Raw genomic sequence first — 25257 nt, 5'->3', positions numbered from 1 at the left:
AAAAGAAATAGTTGATCATGGGAATGTTGACATAGTTTCTGTTCAAGAAAATTTAGATACGCAGCCATAGGAACTTACTGAAGGTGAATGTATTGATATAAATGAGGAAAGGGGTTGTGACAAAAAGGATGACGATATCCCAGATAAAATGACACTGGCAAACCATTCATATTACAGGGCGCCTCGGAGATTTTTACAACTTTTAAAGTGGAAAGAGTAAAATGTTCGAAGCTGATTTAAACTTAGGAAGGAGTATGACAGTTTTCCAAGGCATCAAAAAATATGCTCAATCTGTATTTTAAGTTATACAATGAGAAGAAGGCAAGCACTGTTCGGACTACTCTTGATACGTTTTTTGCAAGGAAGACGCTTTAATTCTCAATGTTTATGTTTTAAACTACAGTGTACTAAGTAAACATGTGTTACTATTTCTTTTCATTTCCCTATACTAGCAGTGAGAGGGTTTTAATATTATGATGAAAATTTGTAAAGGTTACAAAATAATTTTAATTTTTCCATTGATTATTAAGATCACTCTGCGTAGTTTCAGCTTACACAGTCATTGTTATGGTCGTGCCCTGCTGTGCAAAGTGAAGACTGCTTATATTTAAAAAAATTCTCCGTTTAATTTCCAATGTGGTAAATATTGATAGATATAATGCATATAAACAAATCTCTTTATATTTCCCCTTGTACTCGTCTCCTGTATTGCCTGTCCTGATTCATTGGCATCAACAACAAGCCTAAAACCTAAGAAACAGTTTGTATTCCTTTATCTTCCTCAGAGTTTACGTACATTTATCATACATACATTACAACTCTCATAGTTATCTTCTTCATTCCCCCAATTGTCTTTATTTAGACACTCACTATCACCCTTTATAGGGTATGACTATAATGGGTTAGCATGCGGGGACAGATCTGTTTTGTATCCTGATTTTGATGGTGGTTACACAAATGTATATATGTTAAAAATCATAAACCTTTTTTGTCTCGCCATGGTATTGGCATTTAATATTTCTTTCCCATTCTTTCAAAATAGGGCTTACAAATAACAAGTACTGAATACAATGTTCAAGGCATTATCCTTTATGGTGAGGAAGATACAAATATGAAGAAAATATGTTTTTGCTCTAAATGAATTTATATTTTAATAAGACAAATAGGCAACACAAATAACAGCAGAAGATAACTTGTAATTGTCTCTTAAGGGAGATACAAACAAAATGCTAGTTTGTACTAGGAATATATGGGAGGATAATTCTTCATTGAAGAGATGGCATTGGAACTGAGTCTTGGAAAATGCATTGATTTTTGCTGGTCAAAAATAGAGACAAAGGACATTCTGATGAGAGGGGGAAATATAGCACATTTTACAGCTTTGTAAGTTTTCCTGTTTATAGTTCATCAAAACTTTGGATCTATACTTCATGAATACTCACATCCAATTTTATTAAATGTTGTACTCCAAAACTCTTAAACGATTTTAGGTCTGACGCTCCCAGTTTCTTACAAGTAGTAGTAGTAGTATGGCTTTTGAGTACTTTGGAGTTAATAATTTAGGTCATTTTTTGATTCTGATTTTAATGGCTGTGAGTACAGTGAGCTATTCCTAAGTCTTAATGTAGTCAATAGATAGTAAATATGTAAGTGAAAAGCCTGATATTTAAAATTTTCTATTTACAGAGTGAATTTGTATAAAGGGAATTTTCAGAATACAATCTTACAAAGTATTTCTGTAATATTTCCTAAAATTGCTTTACTCCCATTTTTTCTTAAGTGAAAGAATCAACTCTGTTTAAAAGCGGTAATAATCTTTTTCTCATAGGTTTTCTGTGAAGACCCTGATTGATCGGTCCTGCTTTGAGACAATTGATGATTCTTCTCCTGAATTTAACAATTTTGCAGCTATTTTGGAACAGATTTTAACTCACCGGCTAAAAGGTAACTACTCCAATGTATTATTTATTATCCCGACAGCTCTTTTTTACAATCTTGAAATTTTAGAAAACATACTGGTGTGATTTACATAGCAGCCATGCCACATTTTAGAAACATAAAACTGATTTTAGAATGCCTGATCTTTTGGCCTTGATCCCTGTAAAAGACTCTGTTTTCAGATTTATACCCATTTCCAGGATGAATTAAAAATATTGTGTGCGTTAATTGCCACATACAAGGAGCAGAGTCACTTTCTAGAAGTAATTAAAAGCTTTAAAAGTAGCTCATCTTCAAAGGTTACCAGATGGTATTTTAATCAATTTACAAAAAAGCATCTAGGCATTGCATTTGTTTGCTTAATTTCCACTTCATTAAACTTTGGAATCTTTGAGAAATTTTTACCAGTAAGTAAGTAAAGAGATGCTCAACTTTGGTTTTCTTAAATCAGTAAATATATTTACATCAGAAATATAAATCTCAAAGTTTAAAAGGGAAGATGGGAGCTATATTCTTTTAGAATTACAACATATTTTTAATTAAAAAGATATATCTATAATACAATCTTAATGGTATAGTTACAAATCAGTGATATGCTTTCATAATGTAATTTATGAGAATTTTAAATTTAATCAGGAGATTAATTCTGTGATTTTTGATGCTAAAAGTGTCAAGTTTTACTATAAGCATTTCAATCAAAGTTGAGCAGTCCTGTGGGCTTATTAAAAAAAGGGTTGATTTTAATTACATGGGGAAACAAAATCTGGATTCGTTTAGCCCTTTGCAATTAAAAATAGGGTCCATAAAATCACTAATGCTTTTCTGTTAAAAGTTGGTTATTTTCATTTTAAAAAGTTATTTTTTTCCTATTTTTGCTGTTCTGTATTTCTTAAATTTTCTGCACTTAAAATAAGTTTTTATAAAAGCAAAGTATATGAGAGTATCTTGAGATATTGTGGTTACTATATTGTGTGGTGATATTTTTAAATTTTATATATAAATTTATAAATAATGTCTGAGTAAAAAACACGTGTTACAGTAGCGTTCGATGCATCTTAATGTTCACAGGTGTTTTATCAGGAGACCTGAATTCTTTATATATCATTCGATATATATCATTTAGCATATGAGTCACTCACAAAATACAAAAACAACTATCAACAGAAAATAATTAGGCCATGTTGAGATATCCATGCTGAGTGATTGGGCAGACTCTTTTAACACATAAATGGACCCCTTCTGAACACCTCTCTGCCATCTTTGAGTCATGCCTCAACAATATACAGATCATAGACCTTTAGAATTACTTCTTGATAATGAATATTATTTATGAGAGGCCAATGAACTACTACATTGAAAATAGACTCTCTGGTTGATTTCCGAATAAGAATTCCACTGGTATGATTAAAAGACAATAAAAACGATGATATAGTGAGATGTGTTAATTTCTTAAGCTAGGTAAGATTAATGATTCAAAACCTTCTTTTAAAAAAAAGTTCCTGTAGATCAACCATTGTAGTCACTGTTATTAGTATAGAGATGAATCATGAAATGTTCTATAACTTTCAAGATGAGGTATTTTAAAGATTCAAGTGTGTAGAGACTTACATATATTGTTTTCCATTTTTTAGTATTCTAATATGTAACAAATGGCTTTTACTTTTGGAGAAGTTACATGATTATTTTTGGAGAAGATTGTACACTGTGTTCACTTAAAATTTAGTTATATAACAACTAACTTTTCTAATTTTTTTCTTCAAAGAAGTACAAATTCAAAATGTATAATTTAATGGAATTGAAAGATTTACTTTTCTCCAGTTACTTTTCATTTTTGAAATAAAAGGGCATTTAGTTGAACTATTAATTTTTCCTGGAAAAAGGTAAAATCCACCCGGGCACATTATAGGCTGTGCTGATATAGGTAAAGTGGAGAGCTGCAACAGTTATCTTCTTAATTCTCTCTGAAAGCCTATTATTGAGGAAAAGGAGGCTCTTAAAATCACATACATTAATCTGATTGCAGGATTCCTTCAATACTATGATGATATTACTTTTCTGGAATATAGCTGAGAACTAGGAATTAATCACAGAATACAGAATCTAAAGAGCCCTTAGTTCAGGTCATCAGTTTAGCAATTTTTGAACTTTTATTTATTTTAAAGCATAATTCTCTTGACCCAATGTTCGTCTCCCCTAATAGAAGCCAGTGTAGATGCTGGATTATAAGTGGGATGTCTTGTTTAAGCAGGGTGGGGAAATAAGGTGTTTTGCCGACTCATAAGCAATTGCATCCACCCCCTTCCAGAACTCCAGAGCACTTCAGGCAGCATCATAAATCATGGATTAAAAATCACTACTGTAATCTCTATCCTGCTGAAGCAATCCGCTCAACAATATTTCTAACTGGTGGATACGCAGTTGTTGTTTTTTTAATATTTCTGATATCTGGGAACTTAGATATCAGAAGTAAAGCAGTCCATCACATTTTTGTGTAGTTCAGATTGTTAGAAAATTCTTATGTATATGAAGCCAATCTATCTGACTGCTTTGATCTATCTTCTGCCACTTTTTTCAATTGTGAGCCTAATAAATATTAAAAGATTGCTATTATGTAACCCTTTTCCTTAGTTCCCCCCTTTCTTTCTTCCAGGTAATGTAGCCCTAGTTCCTTCAATCTTCTGGAACCACCAAAATCTTAGTTGTTTTTCTGGATGTCACTAGGTTATTAGTATTCCTCTTAAAATCTGGTACACAGAGCTGAATAAAGTGCTTCAGATAGGCTAACCTCTGTATTAGTCAGAATTTAAGATTACATTGACATTTGATCTCACGTCACACTTTTGGTTCATATTGAAATTAAGGCCAAGTAAAATCCCAAGGCTATTTAAAAATTGAACTATTGCCTGTCTTCGGTTATCTGTTACCTGCCTTAGGTTATGTAAATGAGTTGCTTGAACTCAAGTTTGATAGGAATAAATGCAGAATTATTTCCTTTATCATACACTCTAGAGATGGAGGAGGTGGCTGTAAAAATGAAATTTAGGACGCTATATACTTCCAGGAAGATGAAGTGGACATACTTCACCCTATTTCTCCCACTAAGTATAACCAAGCCCTCTGGACATTATATATAAAGCAAACGTAAGAAGACTGAAAGGTAGAAAGAAGAAAATAAATTGTGTAGGGACTTGAGGACCTTAGGAATGACATGGTTCTTTGATTTTTTTTGGTTGCCTCGTTTATCTAAAACCGTGTTCTAAATTAGCTAGCAGATGGCAAATGTCTACAGGTACACACACAAAAAGTCCCAACAAGGACCTCCTTTATAGTTAAAGGACCAGGAATAAAACAGCCTAACAGGATGGAAAACTTTAGACAGTATTTCCTGTACTTTAGCCAAATACCACAAAAATCTGTGGCACTACCCGACCCAGGCCAGAAAAGGCTAACTGGGGAAATGAACCTTTATGTGGTTGTAACAAAGTATCCCAACACATCATCAGAGTGGTATCAGAGAAGCCCAAGCAGACAACTGGGATTTCTTCCCTCCTGGTTGGTTGTGAGACTTCTTTCCCACCTACACACCCTCTGTCAGTGGGGGGCTTGGACTTCCATCCCCACCCAGCAGCAATGAGGTCCCACTTCCCTGCTACACTGAGATTGTGTCAGAAAACGCCTATTGGAGAGTTAGATCTTTCATCACCACTTAGCGGTAACAAAGCTACCTCCAGTGCATTGTCAGTGGAGACCATGCAGGAAGCCTGGACTCCCACCTCTACCCAGCACTAATCAGTACTTTCCCCTCAAATGCCATTGGAGGAAACTTGTACTTCTTCCTCTACTAGACAGAAATGAGGTGGTACCTCCCACCTTTTACCTTCTCCTGACAGAGCATTGTCATAGCAAGCCAGTTAAAACAGAAGGTTTAAATAAGATCCAGAGGCTCATAACTTAATATGAACATGTCCAGGTTTAATTCAAAGATCACTTGTCATATCAAGAACGAGCAAGATCTCAAAATGCGTGACAAAAGAAATTCAACAAATGTTAACACTGAGATGACAGAGATGTTAGACTTACAGACAAAGATCATAAATCAGTCATGGTAAAAATGCTTCAGTGAGCAATTACAAACATGCTTGAAACAAATGAAAAGGTAAAAACCAAAGAAATATAAAGAAGAAGTAAGTGGAAATTTTGATACTGACAAATACAAAACCAAAATGAAAGGCTCAGTGGATGGGATCAACAGGAAAACAGAAGCAAGAGAAGAAAGAATCTGTGAACTGGAAAACAGAAGAATAGAAATTTCCTAATCTAAATAACAGACTAAAAATAATCTACATTTAGAAAATAGACTAAGAAATAAAAAAATACCAACAAGCCTCAGGGACCTGTGGGACTGTAACAGAAAATCTATCACTCTGTCATCAGAGACCTCAAAGCAGAGGAGAAAAAGGAAGGGACTGCAAATGTACTAAAAATAAATGGCTGAAATTTTCCCCAATTTGGCAAGAGACATAAACGTAAACATTCAAGAAGCTGAGCGATTAGCAGATTAAAAAAAAAATCCATGCCACGACACATCATAATTAAACCTTTGAGAAATAAAAAATGTTGGAAGTAGCTAGAGAAAATGATACCTTGTCTATGAGGGAATATCAACTTGAATAATAGCAGATTTCTCATCAGAAACCATGGAAGCACTTTTTTAAGAGCGGAAAGGAAAATGTCAACACAGAATTCTATATCCAGCAGAATTATCCTTTAGTAGTGGAAGGAAAATCTAGACATTCTCAGATGTAGGAAAACTAAGGGAAATTGTTGCCAGCAAACTTCCCCTAAAATAATGGCTAAAGAACCTTTTGTAAGCATAAGGGAGATGATAAAAGAATTTGGGGGAAGAAAGAACATGGTAAACAAAAATATGGGTAAATACAATAGGCTTTCCATTTTATTTTTTAATTTTCTGTTTGTTCTCTGTTTTCTTTTTACTATCTTCCTGTGGGCTATTTGAATACTTTTTAAAATTCCGTTTTTATTTATCTTGTGTTTTTGAGTATACCTCATTGTATAGAAATTTTAATGGTTATTTTAGGTATTAACATACCTAAAGCTGAGCGATTAGCAGATTAAAAATATGTATTATATATAAAATATATATTATAATATGTATTATATATAAAATATATATTATCTGTATTTTATATATATTAGGTTGGTGTAAAAGTAATTGCAGTTTTTGCAATTATTTTTAACCTTTTAAACAGCAATTACTTTTGCACCAACCTTATATGTATACACACACACACACACACATATACATATACATATATACTAGTGGTGCCAAAAAAATGTATACAAGTGGACACTTTGGTCAGCGTTGCTCGAGCAGTAGTTTGCTGTAATCAGAAGTGTCTGGACGCTGATGATAACCACTTTGAGCACCTCTTGTAATTGCAGAAGTCAAACATAACTTGTATTCATCTTTTGTTATGGGTATATGTTGAGTATTTCAATTTTAATACAGTTTTCCTTTCTTAAAATGTGTATACATATTTTTGGCACCTCTGACATATATATAACTTATTTATATATAATACATACACCATATATATAACATATATATATATATATATATATATATATATATATATATATATATATATATATAACTTATCACAGTCTACTACTGTCAACTTTTTCCAGTCTGACATTTAAAAACCTTATATTTTTTCATGTTCCTTTACTTTGCCCCATTTATAATTGTTTTAACTAGTTTTCCTACATACATTTAGAACCACAGTGGAGAGTGTTGTAATTTTTTTTCCCACCATCAAACATAATTTAGAAAACTCTATTGTTTCAGGTTGCTCATTTGTCCAGTACATAGTCTGGGATGTATGAGGCAAGGAAACTTGGGTTTTTAGTTTTATGTAGCGGGAGGAAAGTGTATCTACTTTATCTTGTTTGAAAACAACTCTCCTTTAATTGTTTAATGTGAAGAATTACAGTAATAGTTTTTCTAATTTTAAATCATCTGTATATTCTTGGAATAAATCAACTTGACCCTTATGTATTGTTTTAATATACTTTGCCAGATTTAGGATTTTGCTTGCTAATATTTTAGGAGTTTTGGTTCTGTATTTATAAGTATAATTTGTAATTTTTTTGGTTTGTACTTCTTTTGGTTTTTGTTATCAATATCATATTAACCTCATTAATTGAATTCAGTTTAATAGTTTTTTGAAGAATTTTGCATAAGCTTGGAATTGTTTATTAGGTAGAATTTTTCAGTAAAAATCCTGGGTCGAATCATGTGTGTGTATTTGCGTGCATGCTCAAGCACCTGCGTCTGAACTACTGATTTACTTTCTTTAAAGCTTATAGGTCTGTTTGGGTTGTTGATTTCTTCTATATCATTTTAATTATTTAATCTCTAGTTACAACTTTTCCTTTTAATATTACATGGTTAAAATAGATAAATTCAACTGAATGGTTTAAAAAAGTTAAAGCTCCCCGAGGATTTATAAAGACTAAAACTTAAGGCACATAGTCATATCTTTATAACATTATTAAAAGCTAAGATTGTATTTTTTTAAAAAACCTTCTCTCTACCCTCCTCATTTCCCAGCCATCCTCCTCTTCTGAAGCATATTTAATTCAGGCTGCTGCTGAGAAGTGAAACAAAAATGCCATCAGTGAATACCTGGTATTCACGGAATACCTGTATTCCACACAGGTATCAGCTAGTTGGTCTCCTTTTGCATCCCTAATATTGATTATTAGTTCTTTTTCACTTTTCTCCTAAGCAGTATTGCCAGAGATTTGTCAATATTATTAGTCTTTCGAATAACTAACTTAGGGCTTTGTTGATGATTTATGTATGCTAATGGCATTATTATTTCCTCCATTATATCCTCTTTGAGTTTATTCCGTTTATGTTGGACTCTTAGCAGATTAACTTTCAGCCTTCTCTCCAAGTACTGCTTTGGCTACATTTACAAGTTTGGATATGTAATATTTTCATTTTCAAGTAATTTCTAGTTTTCTTTATTATTTCTTCTTTGGCTTATATGTTATTTGGAAGTTTATTATTAATGTTTCTAAAAATTGGAGCTTTTACCTTTTCATTTTCAATTCTGTGCTAATTGAATTATGGTCAGAGAATTTGATCTGTATGGCAGATATTTGAAATTTGTAAGATTTGACTAATGGTCTATGGTTACTTTTAATAAATATTCCATCTTGAGGAGAATATGTATTCTCTAATTGTTGATCAGGTTTTTCAAATGTTATTCACATTTTTGTTAGCTTGATTAATAACTTAGAAGTTTAAAATTTTTATTATTCTGATGGATTTATCAACCTATTCTCATAAATATGTCTATATTTGCTTTCTGTATTTTGGTGCAGTCAATTTTAGGGTTTTTAAAAATAGATTCCCTTGTTTTCTGTTTTTCATTTTTGGCCTCTTAAATATTTCCGTCTTTTTTTTCATGTCCTTACTATGTTTAAAATGATACGTGTTTTATTTTATCTATCATTTCTGATTTTCTATTGCTTTGTGTTAGGTAGCAGGAAAATTTTCCTAAAATTCCATGTTTTCCACTTCGCAGACAAATGATTGCTGTCTCTAATGAAAGTTCCAAAGCTTTCTCTTCTTTTCTTTGAAAGTTATCCTCGCCCTTTGTTGTTAATTTGAGTGAACAGTTACACTTATTGGGCAAATTATGTAATGTTGTCATAAAACAAGTGTGGCCCCTGTTTTAAGTATCCATTACTTCCTTTTAGGTAGTCTCTATTGTCATGTAATTAAAAATTATTTCTCATTAAAAATTAAAAATTATTTCCCATTAAAAAACACATATGTATATTTATCTGTATATTATATATCACATATACTATAGCAACGTGTAATTGTTATATATATTAATATTTATGTAATACAGTATATAATGTATTATATATATAAGTTTAGACACCCCTTTTTCGTATGTCACTCTCTGTACATAAATCCGCTCATTTCCAGGCTCTAGCCCTTTAATCACTTTTTTATTCCTATAGACCCGAAGGTTCATTTCTTTTTGATCATGAGGTGTGCTTCTGGTTTTTACCCATTGAAGCTGTTATTTGAGTAGCCATTTCATTTTTCAGTTCAGCTGCATTCTTTCTTCTGTTTCCTTTTTATTTCCTTTGATCCTTCCAGTTCTCAATAAGCTTCTCCTATAGGTGGTTTTTCTCTGTCTTCTACTATGCATGACTGCATTCTGAACTGTTCATTTGATTTTCCTTATCTCTGTCAAATTTCCTAACAAAACTTCCCTTACTTTTCTACTGTATCCTTTTCCAGACAGCATGGGTTTTATTTATCTAGTATGCTGTTCATTTGACCACAATATAGTCTTCAGAAGTTAGAATTGTAAAAGCTGACGGAACTTATGGAGCTAGCCGAGGTGGAGTAAATCCACTAGTATCCTACGTATCTTAGTCTGTTTGGCTGCTATAACAAAATTCCACAGACTAGGTGGCTTAAACAACAGATACTACTTTCTCACAGTTCTGAAGGCTGGGACTCCAAGACTGAGGTGCTGTCTAATTCCGATTCTGGTGAAAATTCTTTTCCTGGCTTGTAGATAGTTGCCTTTTTGTTGTGTCCTCACATGACAAAGAAAAAGAGAGCATTCTCTGGTGTCCCTTCTTATAAGGACACTAATACTATGAGATCAGAACCCCACCCTTATGACCTCATTTAACCTTAATTGCCTCATTATAAGACTTATGTCCAAATACAGTCACATTGGGTGTTAGGACTTCAGTGAACTTTGGGTGGACACAATTTAGTCCATAGCACTCTCCCACTGATTGCAGCTGAAAACTCTGGACAGAATACAAAAAGCAACAACTTTTATACTTTGAAAAGTAAACAGTAAAAGCCATTTTGGGGGGACAGATCAAAATTTGAAAAAGAACCTTTATAAGAGTGAGTGTCCTATGTATTATTTTCCCTCTGATATTCTCCACTTTAACCCAAGGGGGCTTTGGTCCTTGTATTGTATTGTGAATACAGACAGCAAAAACTCCAACACTAACCTCTTTCTGGCCAGAAGATCAGGAAAAGGATCTTCTGTGAGCCAGGGAGTGTTGGGGCTTCCCATTTTTTCTCTCTTTTCTTGCTGCTTCCTCCTAAGAAAGGTTCGAATTGCCCAGTACTATGCAACACTGTGGGAGGTTAAAACTCTTAAGAGAAAACCTTTTATCAGGTGAGAGGAACTAGGAAAAGAAGGGACCTGGGAGCTAGAGAGTGTATCAGGGAAGGGAGAGCTGGAAAATGGAATAGTGCCCTAATTCTGTATGCTAATGACCATCATACATCCTGTACTCACATCCAAGATTTTGAGAACATCAGGATACAAACCACTACCAAGTCCTAGAGTGACATGTATATGGGTAAGCCCCAAAGAAGCATAGAAACGGCTGTTCTGAAATTCATTGGAACCTTTGCCCAAATAAGGCAAGAAAGAACTTGGCTATCTGAATCTAACTGGATCAATTGCCTACCAAAACAAAAACCAACATACTCCAGAAGATTTTAACAGAATTTAGAATCTAAAGACCATATTAAAATCATCTAGTATAAAACCCAAACTACTTCATATACAAAGAACCAGGAAAATATGATCAATTCTCAAAGGAAAAGACAATCATAGGTGTCAATCCTGAGATGAATTATCAAGCAAAGTCGTTAAAGCAGCCATTATAACCATGCCTCTTGGTGTAAGGTAAACATTCTTGAAATGAATAGAAAAATAGAAGTACTGAATCGGGAAATAAAAACCTAAGAAAGGACCACATAGAAATTTTACAACTAAAAGTGCAGTATCTGAAATAAAACATTCACTAGGTGGGGCTCTATAGAAGAATGGGGATAAAAAGGTGTGTATAAATAAAAAATATATCAATAGAAATTATTCAACCTGAAGAACTTCTGTTGGACAATAGCAAAAGAAATAAAATTAGTGTCATTGGAATCTCAGAGGAGAAGGGGAAGAGATTGGTACAGAAAATACATTTGAAGAAATAATAGCTATAAGTTCATGGATCTGAGAAAGATATAAACTTACAGATTCAAAAAGCTCAGCAAACCTCTAAAGAGATACATTCAAAGTTAACTACTCCAAGATACATCATAATCAAACTTCTGAAAATAAAAGATAAAATATCTTGAAAGCAGCTGGAAAAATAGAATATTACATATAGGGAACAACAGTTCAGATGACTGCAGGTTTTTCATCAGGAACTATGGAAGACAGAAGACAGAAGAACATCTTTCAAGTTCTGAAAGAAAAGAATTGCTAATTCAGAAGTCTATACCCTATCTATACCCCAGGAATTAAGGCAAAATAAAGAAATTCTCAGCTGTAGGAAAACTAAGAATTATTATTAGTAGACCTAATCTAAAAGAAATGCTCATGAAAGGTCTTCAAACTAGAAGGAGATGATACCAGAGGGAAACATGGAGCTTCATGAGTGAAAAAAAGAGTAACTGAAATGGTAAATATCTGAGTAAAAATATAGCAGATTTTTTTTTCTTAAGATCTTTAAAATATGACTGTTGAAAGCAAAAATTACAACATTGCTTGGGAGGTTACAGTGTTTGCGTTTATAATATAAATGACATTTAAAACAAAGAGGGTCAAGTAAAGGGACCTATCTGGTGATATATTTTACTTGAAATGGTAAAATAATTAACTGTAAGTAGACTGAAGGTTAGGTTTTATATTGTAATCCCTAAAGCAGTGACTATAAAAATACTAAGAGATTTAGCAAAAAAGCCAATAAGTAAATTAAAATGGAATGCTATAAATTATTCAAAAGAAAGCAGGAAAACATAGGATAAACAGAAAATAATAAAATGGTAGACCTAAGTCCATCCATATTGGTAGTTACATTAAATATAAATGGTCTAGACACACTAATGAAAAGAAATTGATTGGGTTAAAAAAAAAGACTTGGTATATAAAGAAATCCACTATATAGTGAGATGAATAGGTTAAAAAGGTTAGAAAAAGATATTCCATGCAGAAACTAATTGAAAGAAAGTTGGAGTGACTATATAAATATCAGACAAAGTAATTTCAGAATAGGGAAAATTGTGAGGATGGGATTGAAGGTGAACATTTACATAATAAAAAGAGTCAGTTTACCAGGAAGACATAACAAATCCTAATGTATGCAGTTAAAAACAGCCTCAAAAAGCAAAAGCTGATAGAATTGACTGGAGAAGTAGAAAATAGAAAAATCCACAAGTATACTTGGCAACTTCCGTACTCCTTTTATAATAATAGACAGAAAATCAGTAAGGGTATAGAAGATTTGAACAACATATTATCAACCGACTGACTTAACTGACATTTATAAACCACCTGACAATAGCAAAATTTATATTTTTTTCAAGGGCAAATGGAACATTTAAAAAGATCTTATTCTGAGCCATATCACAAACCTTAACAAATTTAAAAGAATTGAAACCATACAAAGTATGTTCTCTGACCATAACAGAATTAAACTAGAAATTAAGAACAGAAAGAGCTGAAGAATCCCCAAATATTTGGAAATTTTAAAAAAGACTTGTAAATAACTCATGGGTCAAAGAGGAAGTCTCAAGGGAAATTAGAAAGTATTGTGAACTGAATGAAAAATGGAAATACCTAATATCAAAATTTATGAGATGAAGTTAAACAAGTGCTTATTAAAGGAGATATTAAAAGCGTTAAAAACTTAGAAAAGAAGAAAGGACTAAAGCCAAGATTCCACCTTAAAGTATTAACAAAAGAAGAGAAAATGAAATCCAAAGAGCAGAAAGAGGATATAATAAAGGTAAAAGCAGAAAACAATGAAATTTAGAAACACAAAAATACGTAACACTAATGACATGAAAGGCTTGTTGTTTGAAAATATTAATAAAATTTATAAACTTCTGGTTAGAATGACCAAGAAAACAGAAGACACAAATTATCATTATCAGGAATAAAAGAGAACATATCACTACAGACTCTACATCCAGAAGATTAGTGAATACTATAAACAGTTCTGACCAGAAATTTGACAAGTTGGGTGGAATGGACCAATTTCTTGAAAGAGAAACCCTGATAAGACTTACGAACTAGATAACCTGACTAGTCCTAAATCTACTAATAAGATTGAATTATTAGTTGAAAACCTTCCAACAGAGAAAACTCTAGGCCTACTGGTTTCACTGTTGATTGTAACCAACTCAATCTTTTCCAGAAAATGAGAGGAGAGAATACTTCCCAACTCATTTTATGAGGTCAGTATTAGCCTGATGCAAAACTAGACAAAATATTACAAGAAAAGGAAAGCACATACCAATATCCCTCATGGACATAGATACTGGAATCCTCAATAAGTATTAGTAAGTCAATCCCTGTAATGGAAGGCTGTTTCAGATTTAAAAATGAATTCATATATTTCACTTTATTAACAGACTAAAAAAATAAAAAATACAGAATCATCTCCATAGATGCATAAAAGATCATTTGAAGAGATTCAACATCCATTTGTTATAAAACCTTTCTGCCAACTAGGTATTAGGAAATAACTTCCTTAAAGGGCATTGTCTTAGTCTGGGCTGCTGTAACAAAATACCAGACAATAAACAATAAAATTTTATTTTACACAGTTCTGGAGACTGGGAAATCCAAGATTAAGGCACTGGCAGATTTGATGTTTAGTGAGGCCTAGTGAGGGCCTGCTTCTTGTTTCATAGATTGCCGTCTTTTTGCTGTCCTCACATGGCAGACGGAGTGAGGGAGCTTTCTAGGATCTCTTTTATAAGGGCCCTACTATTTGTGAGGACTCATGACCTAATCACCTCCTAAAGGCCCTACCTCCACATACTGTCACGTTGGGGATGGGGTTTCATCATCTCTGTACATTCAGTCTGTGGCAGGCATCTGTCGAACCTTAGTACTATTGAGATTTTCGATGGGATAATTCTTCTAAAACTCAACACTGTTCAGATGTCAATTCTCTCCATATTGATCTAAAGATTCAATGCAATTTCAATCAAAGTCTTAGCAGGCTTTTTGTATATATCAAACTATGTATAGCTAGACAAAGTAGGCAAAACAATTTCACAAAGGAAGAACAAAATTGCACACTCAAACTATCTGATTTCTAGACTTTCAAGATAGTGATTAAAATAGTATGTTATTTGTGAGAACATATACATACATATATATCAATGGAATGGAATAGAGTTCAGAAATAGATATGCACAAACATGCTTGATTAGTATTTGGCAGAGAAAGGCAATTCACTGGTGAAATGATAATCTTTTTCAATAAATACTACTGGAACAATGGGATACCTTCAAACTTTGACCCATACCTTACAACATATACAAGAACTAATTCAAAGTGGATTGTAGATTCAATGTAAGAGTATAAAAACCTTAAACAAAAAATATAGAACATCTTTGTTATGTTCAATTAGCAAATAGATTTTAAATACAATAGAAGCACAGTCCATAAAAGCAAAAAATAATAGAGTAGACATCATCAAAATTAGGAACTGTGGTCCTTCAAAGGACACTATTAAGAGAATAAGGCAAGCTATAGGCGGGGAGAAAAATAGTTACAAATCCCATATTTGACAAAAGGCTTGTGTCTAGAATATGCAAAGATCTGTGAAAACATAGTCTGAAAACAACCAACCCAATTTAAAAATGGGCAAAAAATTTGAACAGACATTTCCCCAAAGAAAATACACAAGTGGCAAGTAAACATATAAAATGCTGCTCAACATCATTAGTCATTCAGGAAACGCAATTAAAACCACAATCAGGGGCTATTACATACCTATACCAAGTTCTGGTAGGGATATGGGGAAATTTAAATTCTCGTAAGTTACTTACATTGCTGGTGGGAATGAATGCAAAATGGTTTCCCAGCAGTCGCACTCCATTACTCAAAAGAAGTGAAAACTTATGTTTACACAAACACCTGTTTTATAGCAGATTTATTCATAATCATTAAAAACTGGAAATGACCCGTGTCCTTCATGTGATGAATGGGTGAACCAACGGTCATATATCCATACAGTGGAGAAACTTAGTAGTAAAAAGGAAAAACCCTGTTTCTTCACACAACAACATGGATGAAGCTCAAACACGTTATGCTAAGTGAAAGACAAGAGACTAAAGATTATATACTTTATGATTCCATTTATATGACATTCTAGAAAAGGAAGGCCAAATTATAATGTCAGAGAATAGGATCAGTGATTATCAGAGGTTAGAGGTTGGGGGTCTTTTATATAGTGTCCACATGAGTTTTTTTGAGTGATGGAACCGTTAATGTGTCATATGGTCATGGTTACATGTCTTCTTGCATTTTTCAAAAATCATATATCTGTATACTGACAGTAAATTTACTGTAAATTAAAAAATATATTCATAACTCCCCCAAATTATATTGCTTCCCATTAAAACATTTTAAAATGGGGAGGGATTCCACTTTTTCTTTGTAATACTTAAAATTTCCGCTTCTTCATCCTCAATTACTTTAAGAAATTAGGTAGTTTCTTATAGGGCCCAGCAGAAAGGAACCCCAAGGAACATTCTTGTACCATTACCCTTTCCACATTTTTCTTGGCTAAATGTAACTCTTATTTTTCTTTGCTTTGGAAATGAGTCATAGCATGTATTCCCTGTTCTTTTTCAGGAGCAAATGACTTAAATTTGACCCTGCATATATGCCTTCCTCTTTTCTTTTTTTACTTTCCCTTTTCCCCTAATGTTTTCCACACATACATACACTGTTTATTCCATTTATTCGTTATTTAGCAATCCTAGTCTAGGCCCCAGGCTAACGTCTTCTGATACAAAGATCATTAAGGCATGCTTTCACATGAAAGTCAGTCTTGGAGGGCAGAAGGGGAATACATTAACAAATAATGGTGTGTAGCACTGTCATTGAATCATAACAGAAGTATTAATGAGTGTGATGTAGCATGAAAGAGTGAACAATCCATTCTGCTTGGATGAGTCAGGGACGGCTTCACACAGAAAAGAGGCATAAAAATGCCTCAAATAAAAATTAAAATTTAATTGTTTAAAATGTCATCTGTGACTTTAATTATGGACTAGTAGACCACACAGTTTAAGAAAAATACGAAGTTTAGCAGTTAAGTGATCAGAAACAATCTTGTAATCTTCAGCTAGGTGGTATGGAGATGGGATATAGTAGTGAACTTTGTAAAGGTTACATGGAAAATAACTGATTAAAATGAAAAAGCTTCTGAGTAGCATAGAAGACTATAGACTTAATTAGTAATATACCCCTTACAGGAAAAAAATGCAGTATGAGACAATATGTCAAATGCCTTGTGAATTAGTCTGCTAATTATACTTACTAATAATGTTGGGCTTGCTAACTCACATTCAGTTTAGATTTTGCCTTGATTTTGAACATTGTTTTCCAGTTATACTGTGTACAGTAAATACTTTTTTTGTTGTTTTTAAATTCCTGTACTTTAGCATCATCTTTTTTTTTTTTTGGTTTTTCTTGACTGTGCCAGGAATATTCCTGCCATAGTGCACCAATGCATTGTCTGTTCCCTCTATACAGAAAATACTACTAGATATCTGAATAACTCCTCCATCTGTTTCAAAACTGCTCGTGAGGATTATACCCTTTCACAATAAATCACATTCCTCCTTTCACCTCAAGCACTTCTGACCTCTTTTCCCTACCCTACTACTTTTTTAAGTCTTCTAACATATTATGTGATTTACTAATTATGATTATTGTTCAGTGTCTTTCTTTGCCTCCACTAAAATGTAAGCTTAACCAGGGCAAAGACCTTTGTGTTGTCCATTGATGTATCTCAAATTTCTAGAGCAATACCAGGGCTATGGTAGGCACTCCGTGAATATTTATTGGAAAATAGATTTCTTAATGCAACAATAATAATCTCTGGGTTTTTTTTCTGATAATATCTGGATTCAGATTCTTAAAATGAGTTAGAATGCCTGTGACTTGACATTTTAGAATTTCTCCAATCCAACTGGACTGTTATGATACCTAAGCATTTCTCAGGAACACTGGCTTGAACCTCAAAGCTCTTCCTGACTTAGATGATAAACAGTTACCTCCCCATGGGGCCACCTTTTGAAGTGCAGTATAAACACTGTTACAAACAATGGTAAAGATAAACCTGTCCATTTGGCTTTTGAATTTTCTTTGTTCATTTTTTGAAGGTTTTCCAACTTTTGATTCTTGGTTTGCACACAAAATGAGACTTGAATTGTTTCTGTGGTAACATATGAACTCAACTTACCCAATAAAAACCCATATACTCAGGCCAAAACATGATAGAATAGATAAGAAAGTGGTTCTGAAGGTTACCAGAGTTTGGCTTTTAGACAATGGACAAAGCCACTCTGAGAAACACCCTTTTAAGTTATGTACTTGGAAATTTAGGAAAGCCTCAGTGGATTTTGTACCTCAGAAAATCACAATATTCAAGGAATTCTTGAAACATCAGGGTTATATGTGGCATGGTAAATTTAGTTCAGTTAAATTGCTTTAGTCTCTAAACCAAGTAGGGGTGAAAAAGGTTAGTAATTGGAAAAATTTAAGTATCACTTAAATTTCCGTACTCTTCGTGTATCTTTGTCAATTGAAGTCATATTATTATACTTTATTTACTCTTTAGTGTACAGCCCTCATCATTTCTAGTTTTTCTGGTGCCTTTTGAAAAGCCTCTTTTTTCATTTTAAGATATTTATCCCCTAACAGCCATATAGACTACTTGACTTTGCTTACATTCCTATTAATGTTCTACTATATTTTAAAACATAAAAGGAAGGAGAAAAGGGAAGAAAAGAAAAAACTCTATCACAATTCCTCTTTAACCTCTTAAATTTAACTTCTTTCTGTATATATACTTTTGTCTTCTTGGACTACCAGTTATTTTTTTTTCAAAATGACAAGAAATTCAAGTTATAAAGCTATAGGAAGTATTAATAGAAACTTTCAGATATCCCAGATATAATTTTAGCTGGCAAATTTGTATATCTATCACATATTTTACATATATGTATATATGAATACATATATATATATATATTTATATTTTCTTTGTTATGATCTGTATTTTGCCTTTAGTATATTGGCTCTACGATATTTTCCATTTTGTTTTTTTATCTTAAAACTTGAAATTATATAACATAAATTCACCACTTTAACCATTTTAAAGTATACACAGTTCATTGGTTTTTAATATATTTAAAATGTCAGTGTTTAATGTGTTCAACTGTCAGTATTGTCTAGTTCCAGAACATTTTTATCACCTTAAAATGAGACTCAATACCCATTAAGCAGTCGCTTTCTTTTTTCTCTTCCCCCATTCCCTGGAAACCACTAATCTGCTTCTGGTCCTTATGAATTTATTTATTCTGGACATTTCATGTAAATTAAATCATAAAATATGTGGCCTTTTTTGTTTCGCTTTTTTCACTTAGCATAATGTTTCAAAGTTTATCCATGTTGTAGCATATATCAGTACTTCATTCCTCTTTATGGCTGAATAATATTCCATCATATGGATACATCGCATTTTGTGTATCCATTAATCATTTAATAGACATTTTATTCATTTCATTTTATTTTACATAAGTACATTTGGTTGCGTGTAATCAAAAATCAAATATTTTTATTAAAACTTCTACAAACTGCAATTTGTAAATTTTGATCATTCTATATATTGATTATTTCAGGAATTGATTTTTTTCATAACTTGTCCTCCCTCCCTATCTAGGACTGTGTAGTGAGAAATGCAAACAAGAATATCAACAATAATGGCAACATTTACTGTAGACAGTGAGCAGTGGATTAGACCCTCTGCAGTACTGATTTAATGGACATTTTAGATTGTTCCTACTTTTTTATCTTATAAACAATGTTGTTGTGAATATCCACATACAGGTCTTTGCTTGAACATATGTTCTCTATTCTCTTGAGTATATTTCCATTTCATTCTTAATAAGCACATACTATTCCATTATATGAATGAACAATAATTTCCTATTTATTTTTTCCACATTTTCTCTTTCATAAACACTTCATTATATATCACTGAACATTTGTCTTCTAATTTCTTTAAAATTATAGTTTTCTAATTTCTTTAAAATTATTTCGTTATTAATTATTAATTATTTCCTAATAGTAATAATAGCTAATGAATTCTTAGAATTATAAATACTGAAATTAAGTGTTATGTACATTCTGATATATGTACTTTTATTTTGTTTGATACATGTTGCTACATCATGTACCAAAAAGGTTGTACTAACAATAATATATGTGATTGTTATTTTTCTCATATCCTCATCGTACTATTACTAATAGTTTTAATTTTTTATTTGACAGGGGGAAAATATATTCTTTGGCTTTCTATTAATATGAAATAGATAAAATATTTTGCTTTAATTTGTGTTTATCTGAAAATGAGATTGAATATATTTTCATAGTTATTAATCTTTTTTTCCTAATTTCCTGGTTATGACCTTTGCCTGTTTCTTTTATGGAGTTTTCTTAATTACACTAGAATAGAAAAAAAGTATTACTTTACATGGAACTAGTTTTTATATAGCCCATTTTGATCAATAATGACCTTTGTTCTCCCTTGTTAATAGTCTTCTTACAATGGTTAGTATTAGTAGTTTGTTATTTCATTTTATGCTTATCATTTTTTATTTGAGTTTATTATTTGTTTTGAAACATCTGAAATATTTTTCTTGTCTTAGTTTTGTAATGTTTTATATAATTCTGAATGTCTAAATTTCTAAAATACACAGTTCCCAAATACTTGGTTAATGCTTCTGTTTGGAGCCATATGATTGTCATACTACTCTTAATTACTGTATTTGTTGTAGGCATTTCTGGGTGAAAAGCAAGAAAAATATCTCAAGTATTTGTACTTAAGAGATGTAGACCAAATGGTCTTTATATTTTACAACCAAACCAGTATTTCCAAGGAGTCATTTTAACCCCCAAATTGAAATATTTACAGAATGAGAGATTTATTACTAGTTTTAAACTTTGTTACACCTGGAGAATTTTTCAAGTTTATTTTACATGAACTTCACTTTTAAATGGATCAAAGACCTAAACATAGACCTGAAACAATAAACTGCATAGAAGAAAGCATAGGTACTAAACTTATGGACCTTGGATACAAAGAGGATTTTGTGAATTTGACCTCAAAGGCAAGGGAAATAAAAACTAAAATAAATGATTGGGACTATATCAAACTAAAAAGCTTCTGCACAGCAAAAGAAACTATCAACAAATGAAATAGGCAACCAACCGAATGGGAAAAGATATTTGCAAACAACACCTTCAATAAGGGGCTAATATCCAAAATACATAAGGAACTCATACAACTCAACAACAAAAAGTTAAACAGTCCAATTAAAAAACGGGCAGAAGACATGAACAGAAACTTCTAAGAAGACATATAAACAACCAACAGATACATGAAAAATATGCTCAACTTCACTAGCTATTAGGGAAATGCAAGTCAAAACCACAATGAGATATCACCTCACACCAGTTAGAATGGCCATCATCAACAAGATAAATAATAACAAGTCTTGGAGAGGCTGTGGATAAAGGAACCCTCATACACTGTTGGTGGGAAAGCAGACTGGCGCAACTGCTATGGAAGGCAGTGTGGAGGTTCCTCAAAAAATTACGGATAGAATTACCATCTGACCCAGCAATCCCTCTCCTGGGTATCTACCGCCAAAAATCTGAAAACATTTATCCATAAAAGTATATGTGCTCTAATGTTCATTATTATGGTGCCCAAGATATGAAAACAACCAAAGTGTCCTTCGATAGATGATTGGATAAAGAAGATGTGGTACATATATACATAATGGAATATTACTCTACCGTAAGAAGACATGAAATACTGTCATTTGCGACAACATGGATAGATCTTGAGATTATTGTGCTAAGGGAAATAAATCAGACAGAAAAAGTCGAGAACCATATGACTTCACTCATGTGGTATATAAAACTGAAAGCAGCAAAGTCATACGACAAATAAAAACTTATAGACACAGGCAATAGTTTAGTGGTTAGCAGACAGTACGGGGGTGGGGGGAACAGGGGTGATAGAAGAGGGTAAATGGGGTCAAATATATGGTGATGGAAGGAGAACTGACTCTGGGTGGGGAACACAATGTGATATATAGATGATGTATTATAGAAATGTATACTTGAAACCTATGTAATTTTATTAACCATTGTTACCCCAATAAATTTAATTAAAAAATAAAATTCCTTAAAAATCAGTTTTTAATGCTCTAATATTGCTAATTTAAAGGAAATAAATATAGAACAGGGAAAAGATTTCACAATTTAATGGACTTTAGTTCATTTTTCGAGCGCATCATCATAATTTCAGTTCCTAAATCTTGTCGGTTTTTTAATTTTAAAGAGATGTTTGTTTATGTAATCTAATATTCTAAATTTTATTTTAGAACCTATTAAAAAATGGAAAATGGCCACATAAAGAAGAAAATAATATTGTTTTCATTGCTAGCTGAATTATAGTATATATTGCAATTGTAAATATTGCTTCACTGAATGAGTTTTCTCTTGCCTACATGGTTGAAGATTCAAAATTTTAAACATTAAGACTTGCATTAATGTTATCAGTGACAAAAGAGAGTATTTACCTCTGGTATTGCCTATTTAAAAAGAACACTTGGGAAAATTCTGAATTACTATCTGATAATTTATAATCAGTTTTGTTATTTGCCTTACAAGTGGCTGTCAGTTTACAATTGAGCCATCTAGGGCTCTTTCAAAAATCCATTTTGCTGGTCCATAAGGTAGTTCCATTTCCAGTTTTTTGAGATACCTCCATACTGATTTCCATAGTGGCTGCACCAATCTGCAATAATAAGGATTTTTCCAGAAATTAATGGAAGCTTGTTCTTTACATGCCAAGACTGTTTTCCATTGCTCTGGCCTCATCCAGTTTTAGAATGAATTGTAAAGGCTAAGATGCTTTTATACTTACTTAAAAATATTCATTTGCCCTGTAAAGTTAAGAGACCTCATATGACCGAGAAATAAACACTTTTCAATTCCAAAAAAAAAAAAAAGAATCCATCTTGGATCATTTAAAAATAAAATCACCTACCTATAACTTTATTACATAAACATATAAACAAACAGAAAGAGAAAAATAGCAAAGGCAGAAAATTCACCTTCTACATAGTTGTTAACACCTTAGTTTTTATCAGTCATGATAATGTAGTTCAGTCATCAAAGAAATAAAAATAAATACAAAAGTGAAATTGGAACGAGGGCTAACATGAAAAAAATGGAGGAATAAACATCACATTCATGGATTAGAATTATATTCATTCTTATCACCAAGGCCAATTCATTTGTTTAAAGCAGGGTTCAGTAATCTTTTTTTGTATGAGGGCCAATTTCCACATTAATAAAAGGATGGTAAAATTGCATTTATCTTTAATTATTTGTTTTTAAAATTATATACTTTTGGGTCAGGAAATATTGTATCTTCAGCATGATTAAGCATTTTTTCATTACATATCCATACCTTTGTAGATTTTTTTTTGACTGAAATTTCAGAAACTAACACCTAGTATCACTCTATGTAATATAATTATAATGGTGCATTTGAATAAATTTTATTTTTGAACAAAACGTTTTATTTTGCTTATTTGGTCTTGTCTCAGCTGTTTTTCTAAGCTATTTAACAGTAAAATACTTTCTCTTAACATTTATTTTAAATAACTAAATGTTATTTATATTTATAATAAATATGTTTAAATAAAATAAATATTTAACATTATGTATTTTAAAACGAAAGTTTTATTTCAATTGCAAATGAGAACCTTTTCTACAGACAAGCACTGCTTGGGCCACTTTGAAATAATGTGAGCTTTGTCATTCGTGTGTGTGTGTGTGTGTGTGTGTGTACGTGTACACGTTGGGCAGCAACTATGCTAAGGTTTTAAATTTTACATGAAAAATGTTCACCCCAATTATGCTTCATGTCTACTGCCTCATCATTTTTCTACATTTGTGAGGCTGTCTGTGAAAACTCATAACCACCCAGGAAAACCAACTGGCTGAATCTCTTCCACCTGTCAAATCTTGTCTATAGCCAAACGAGTAGATCAGCGTGCGGCTACAGGGAGCAGACATGTGCTGGGTCGAGGCAGGTTCTCTCTGGGTCTCTCCTTTTCCATCTGTAAAATGACAGAGGCGTTGAAATTTCACTGCAGATAACGTGGAATCTAGTGGATTGTCATTTGGTCTCGAGGCTTCTGGTTGCTTATAACTGACCTAGAATGAGAAATTATGCTTAAAGCAAGTAATGCCTACAAATAAGTGAAAATATTTTAGTTTTAAAATTTTTCACATGGTGTTTCACAGCCAAGATCAAAATAATATGCATAACCAGGGCATAAAGACTAACAGCTTGAAACGAAAACACCCTAATCTATAAATTGAGTTTTAAAAGAGATTTAGTAATTATTTTTTACTTTATACCAGGAATTGTTTAAGTCATGACATAAATCTAGATATATCTCATTTGTTACATTTTTGAAGTAAAATTCCTTTAAGTACGATTTTCCTGGATATTGTTTTTACTTTGATAACTTTTTGATTACATGAATGACTACAAATAAAATATATAACCTTGTTTTCAGAGCAGAGATAGTAAATGTGGTTTAAACATTAAGAATTGGTATTCTTAATATTTGTAATGAAAACATTCTGTTCTGATTTATATTTCAATTCTGAGAAATTTTCATTCTTGTCATAGTATTGCAGCTAGGGCATTATGTTCTAATATGGTCTTCAATTGGGGTACCAAATTATTTATCTTTTTGGATATGTGTTTCCAAATTTAATATTTGTTTAAGATGTTACAAATGGAGGTTGGAGGATAAAGAATGAATGGTAGAGACATAAATGTAGCCAATAGCACAATTGTACGTAACTCCTTCCTTTTATATTAAGATATTACTGTGTTAGTTTAGTTTTTGTTTGGTTTCATAAAGGTTCTAAGTATTTGGAAAGGTGTTGGGACTATGTCTTATTGGAGATTTCAGTGTTTTCTTGTGAGAGAAGAAAATTCCATTTGTTATGAATGTGACTTCAGAAATTTGGCTTTGAAGTTTTCCTGTATAATTATATGAAGAATTTCCAAACAACATAGTAAGAATTTATA

The 25257-nt window shown here is 32.2% G+C and overlaps 1 protein-coding gene across 4 annotated transcripts in view; it reads left to right on the top strand.

The window, feature by feature from the left end:
• RUNDC3B (RUN domain containing 3B) overlaps positions 1-25257 on the top strand; it is a 121824-nt gene that overhangs the window by 21967 nt on the left and 74600 nt on the right. For all 4 annotated transcript variants that reach the window (XM_033088127.1, XM_033088125.1, XM_033088126.1 and 1 more), the window contains exon 2: positions 1829-1944. In XM_033088127.1, the coding sequence (XP_032944018.1) occupies positions 1829-1944 (116 nt within the window). The remainder of the gene's footprint in view (positions 1-1828; positions 1945-25257) is intronic.

Source organism: Rhinolophus ferrumequinum, chromosome 20 (genome assembly GCF_004115265.2).
Source record: "Rhinolophus ferrumequinum isolate MPI-CBG mRhiFer1 chromosome 20, mRhiFer1_v1.p, whole genome shotgun sequence".
Lineage (NCBI taxonomy): Eukaryota > Metazoa > Chordata > Mammalia > Chiroptera > Rhinolophidae > Rhinolophus > Rhinolophus ferrumequinum.
This window is presented reverse-complemented; position numbering and strand designations above follow the sequence as displayed.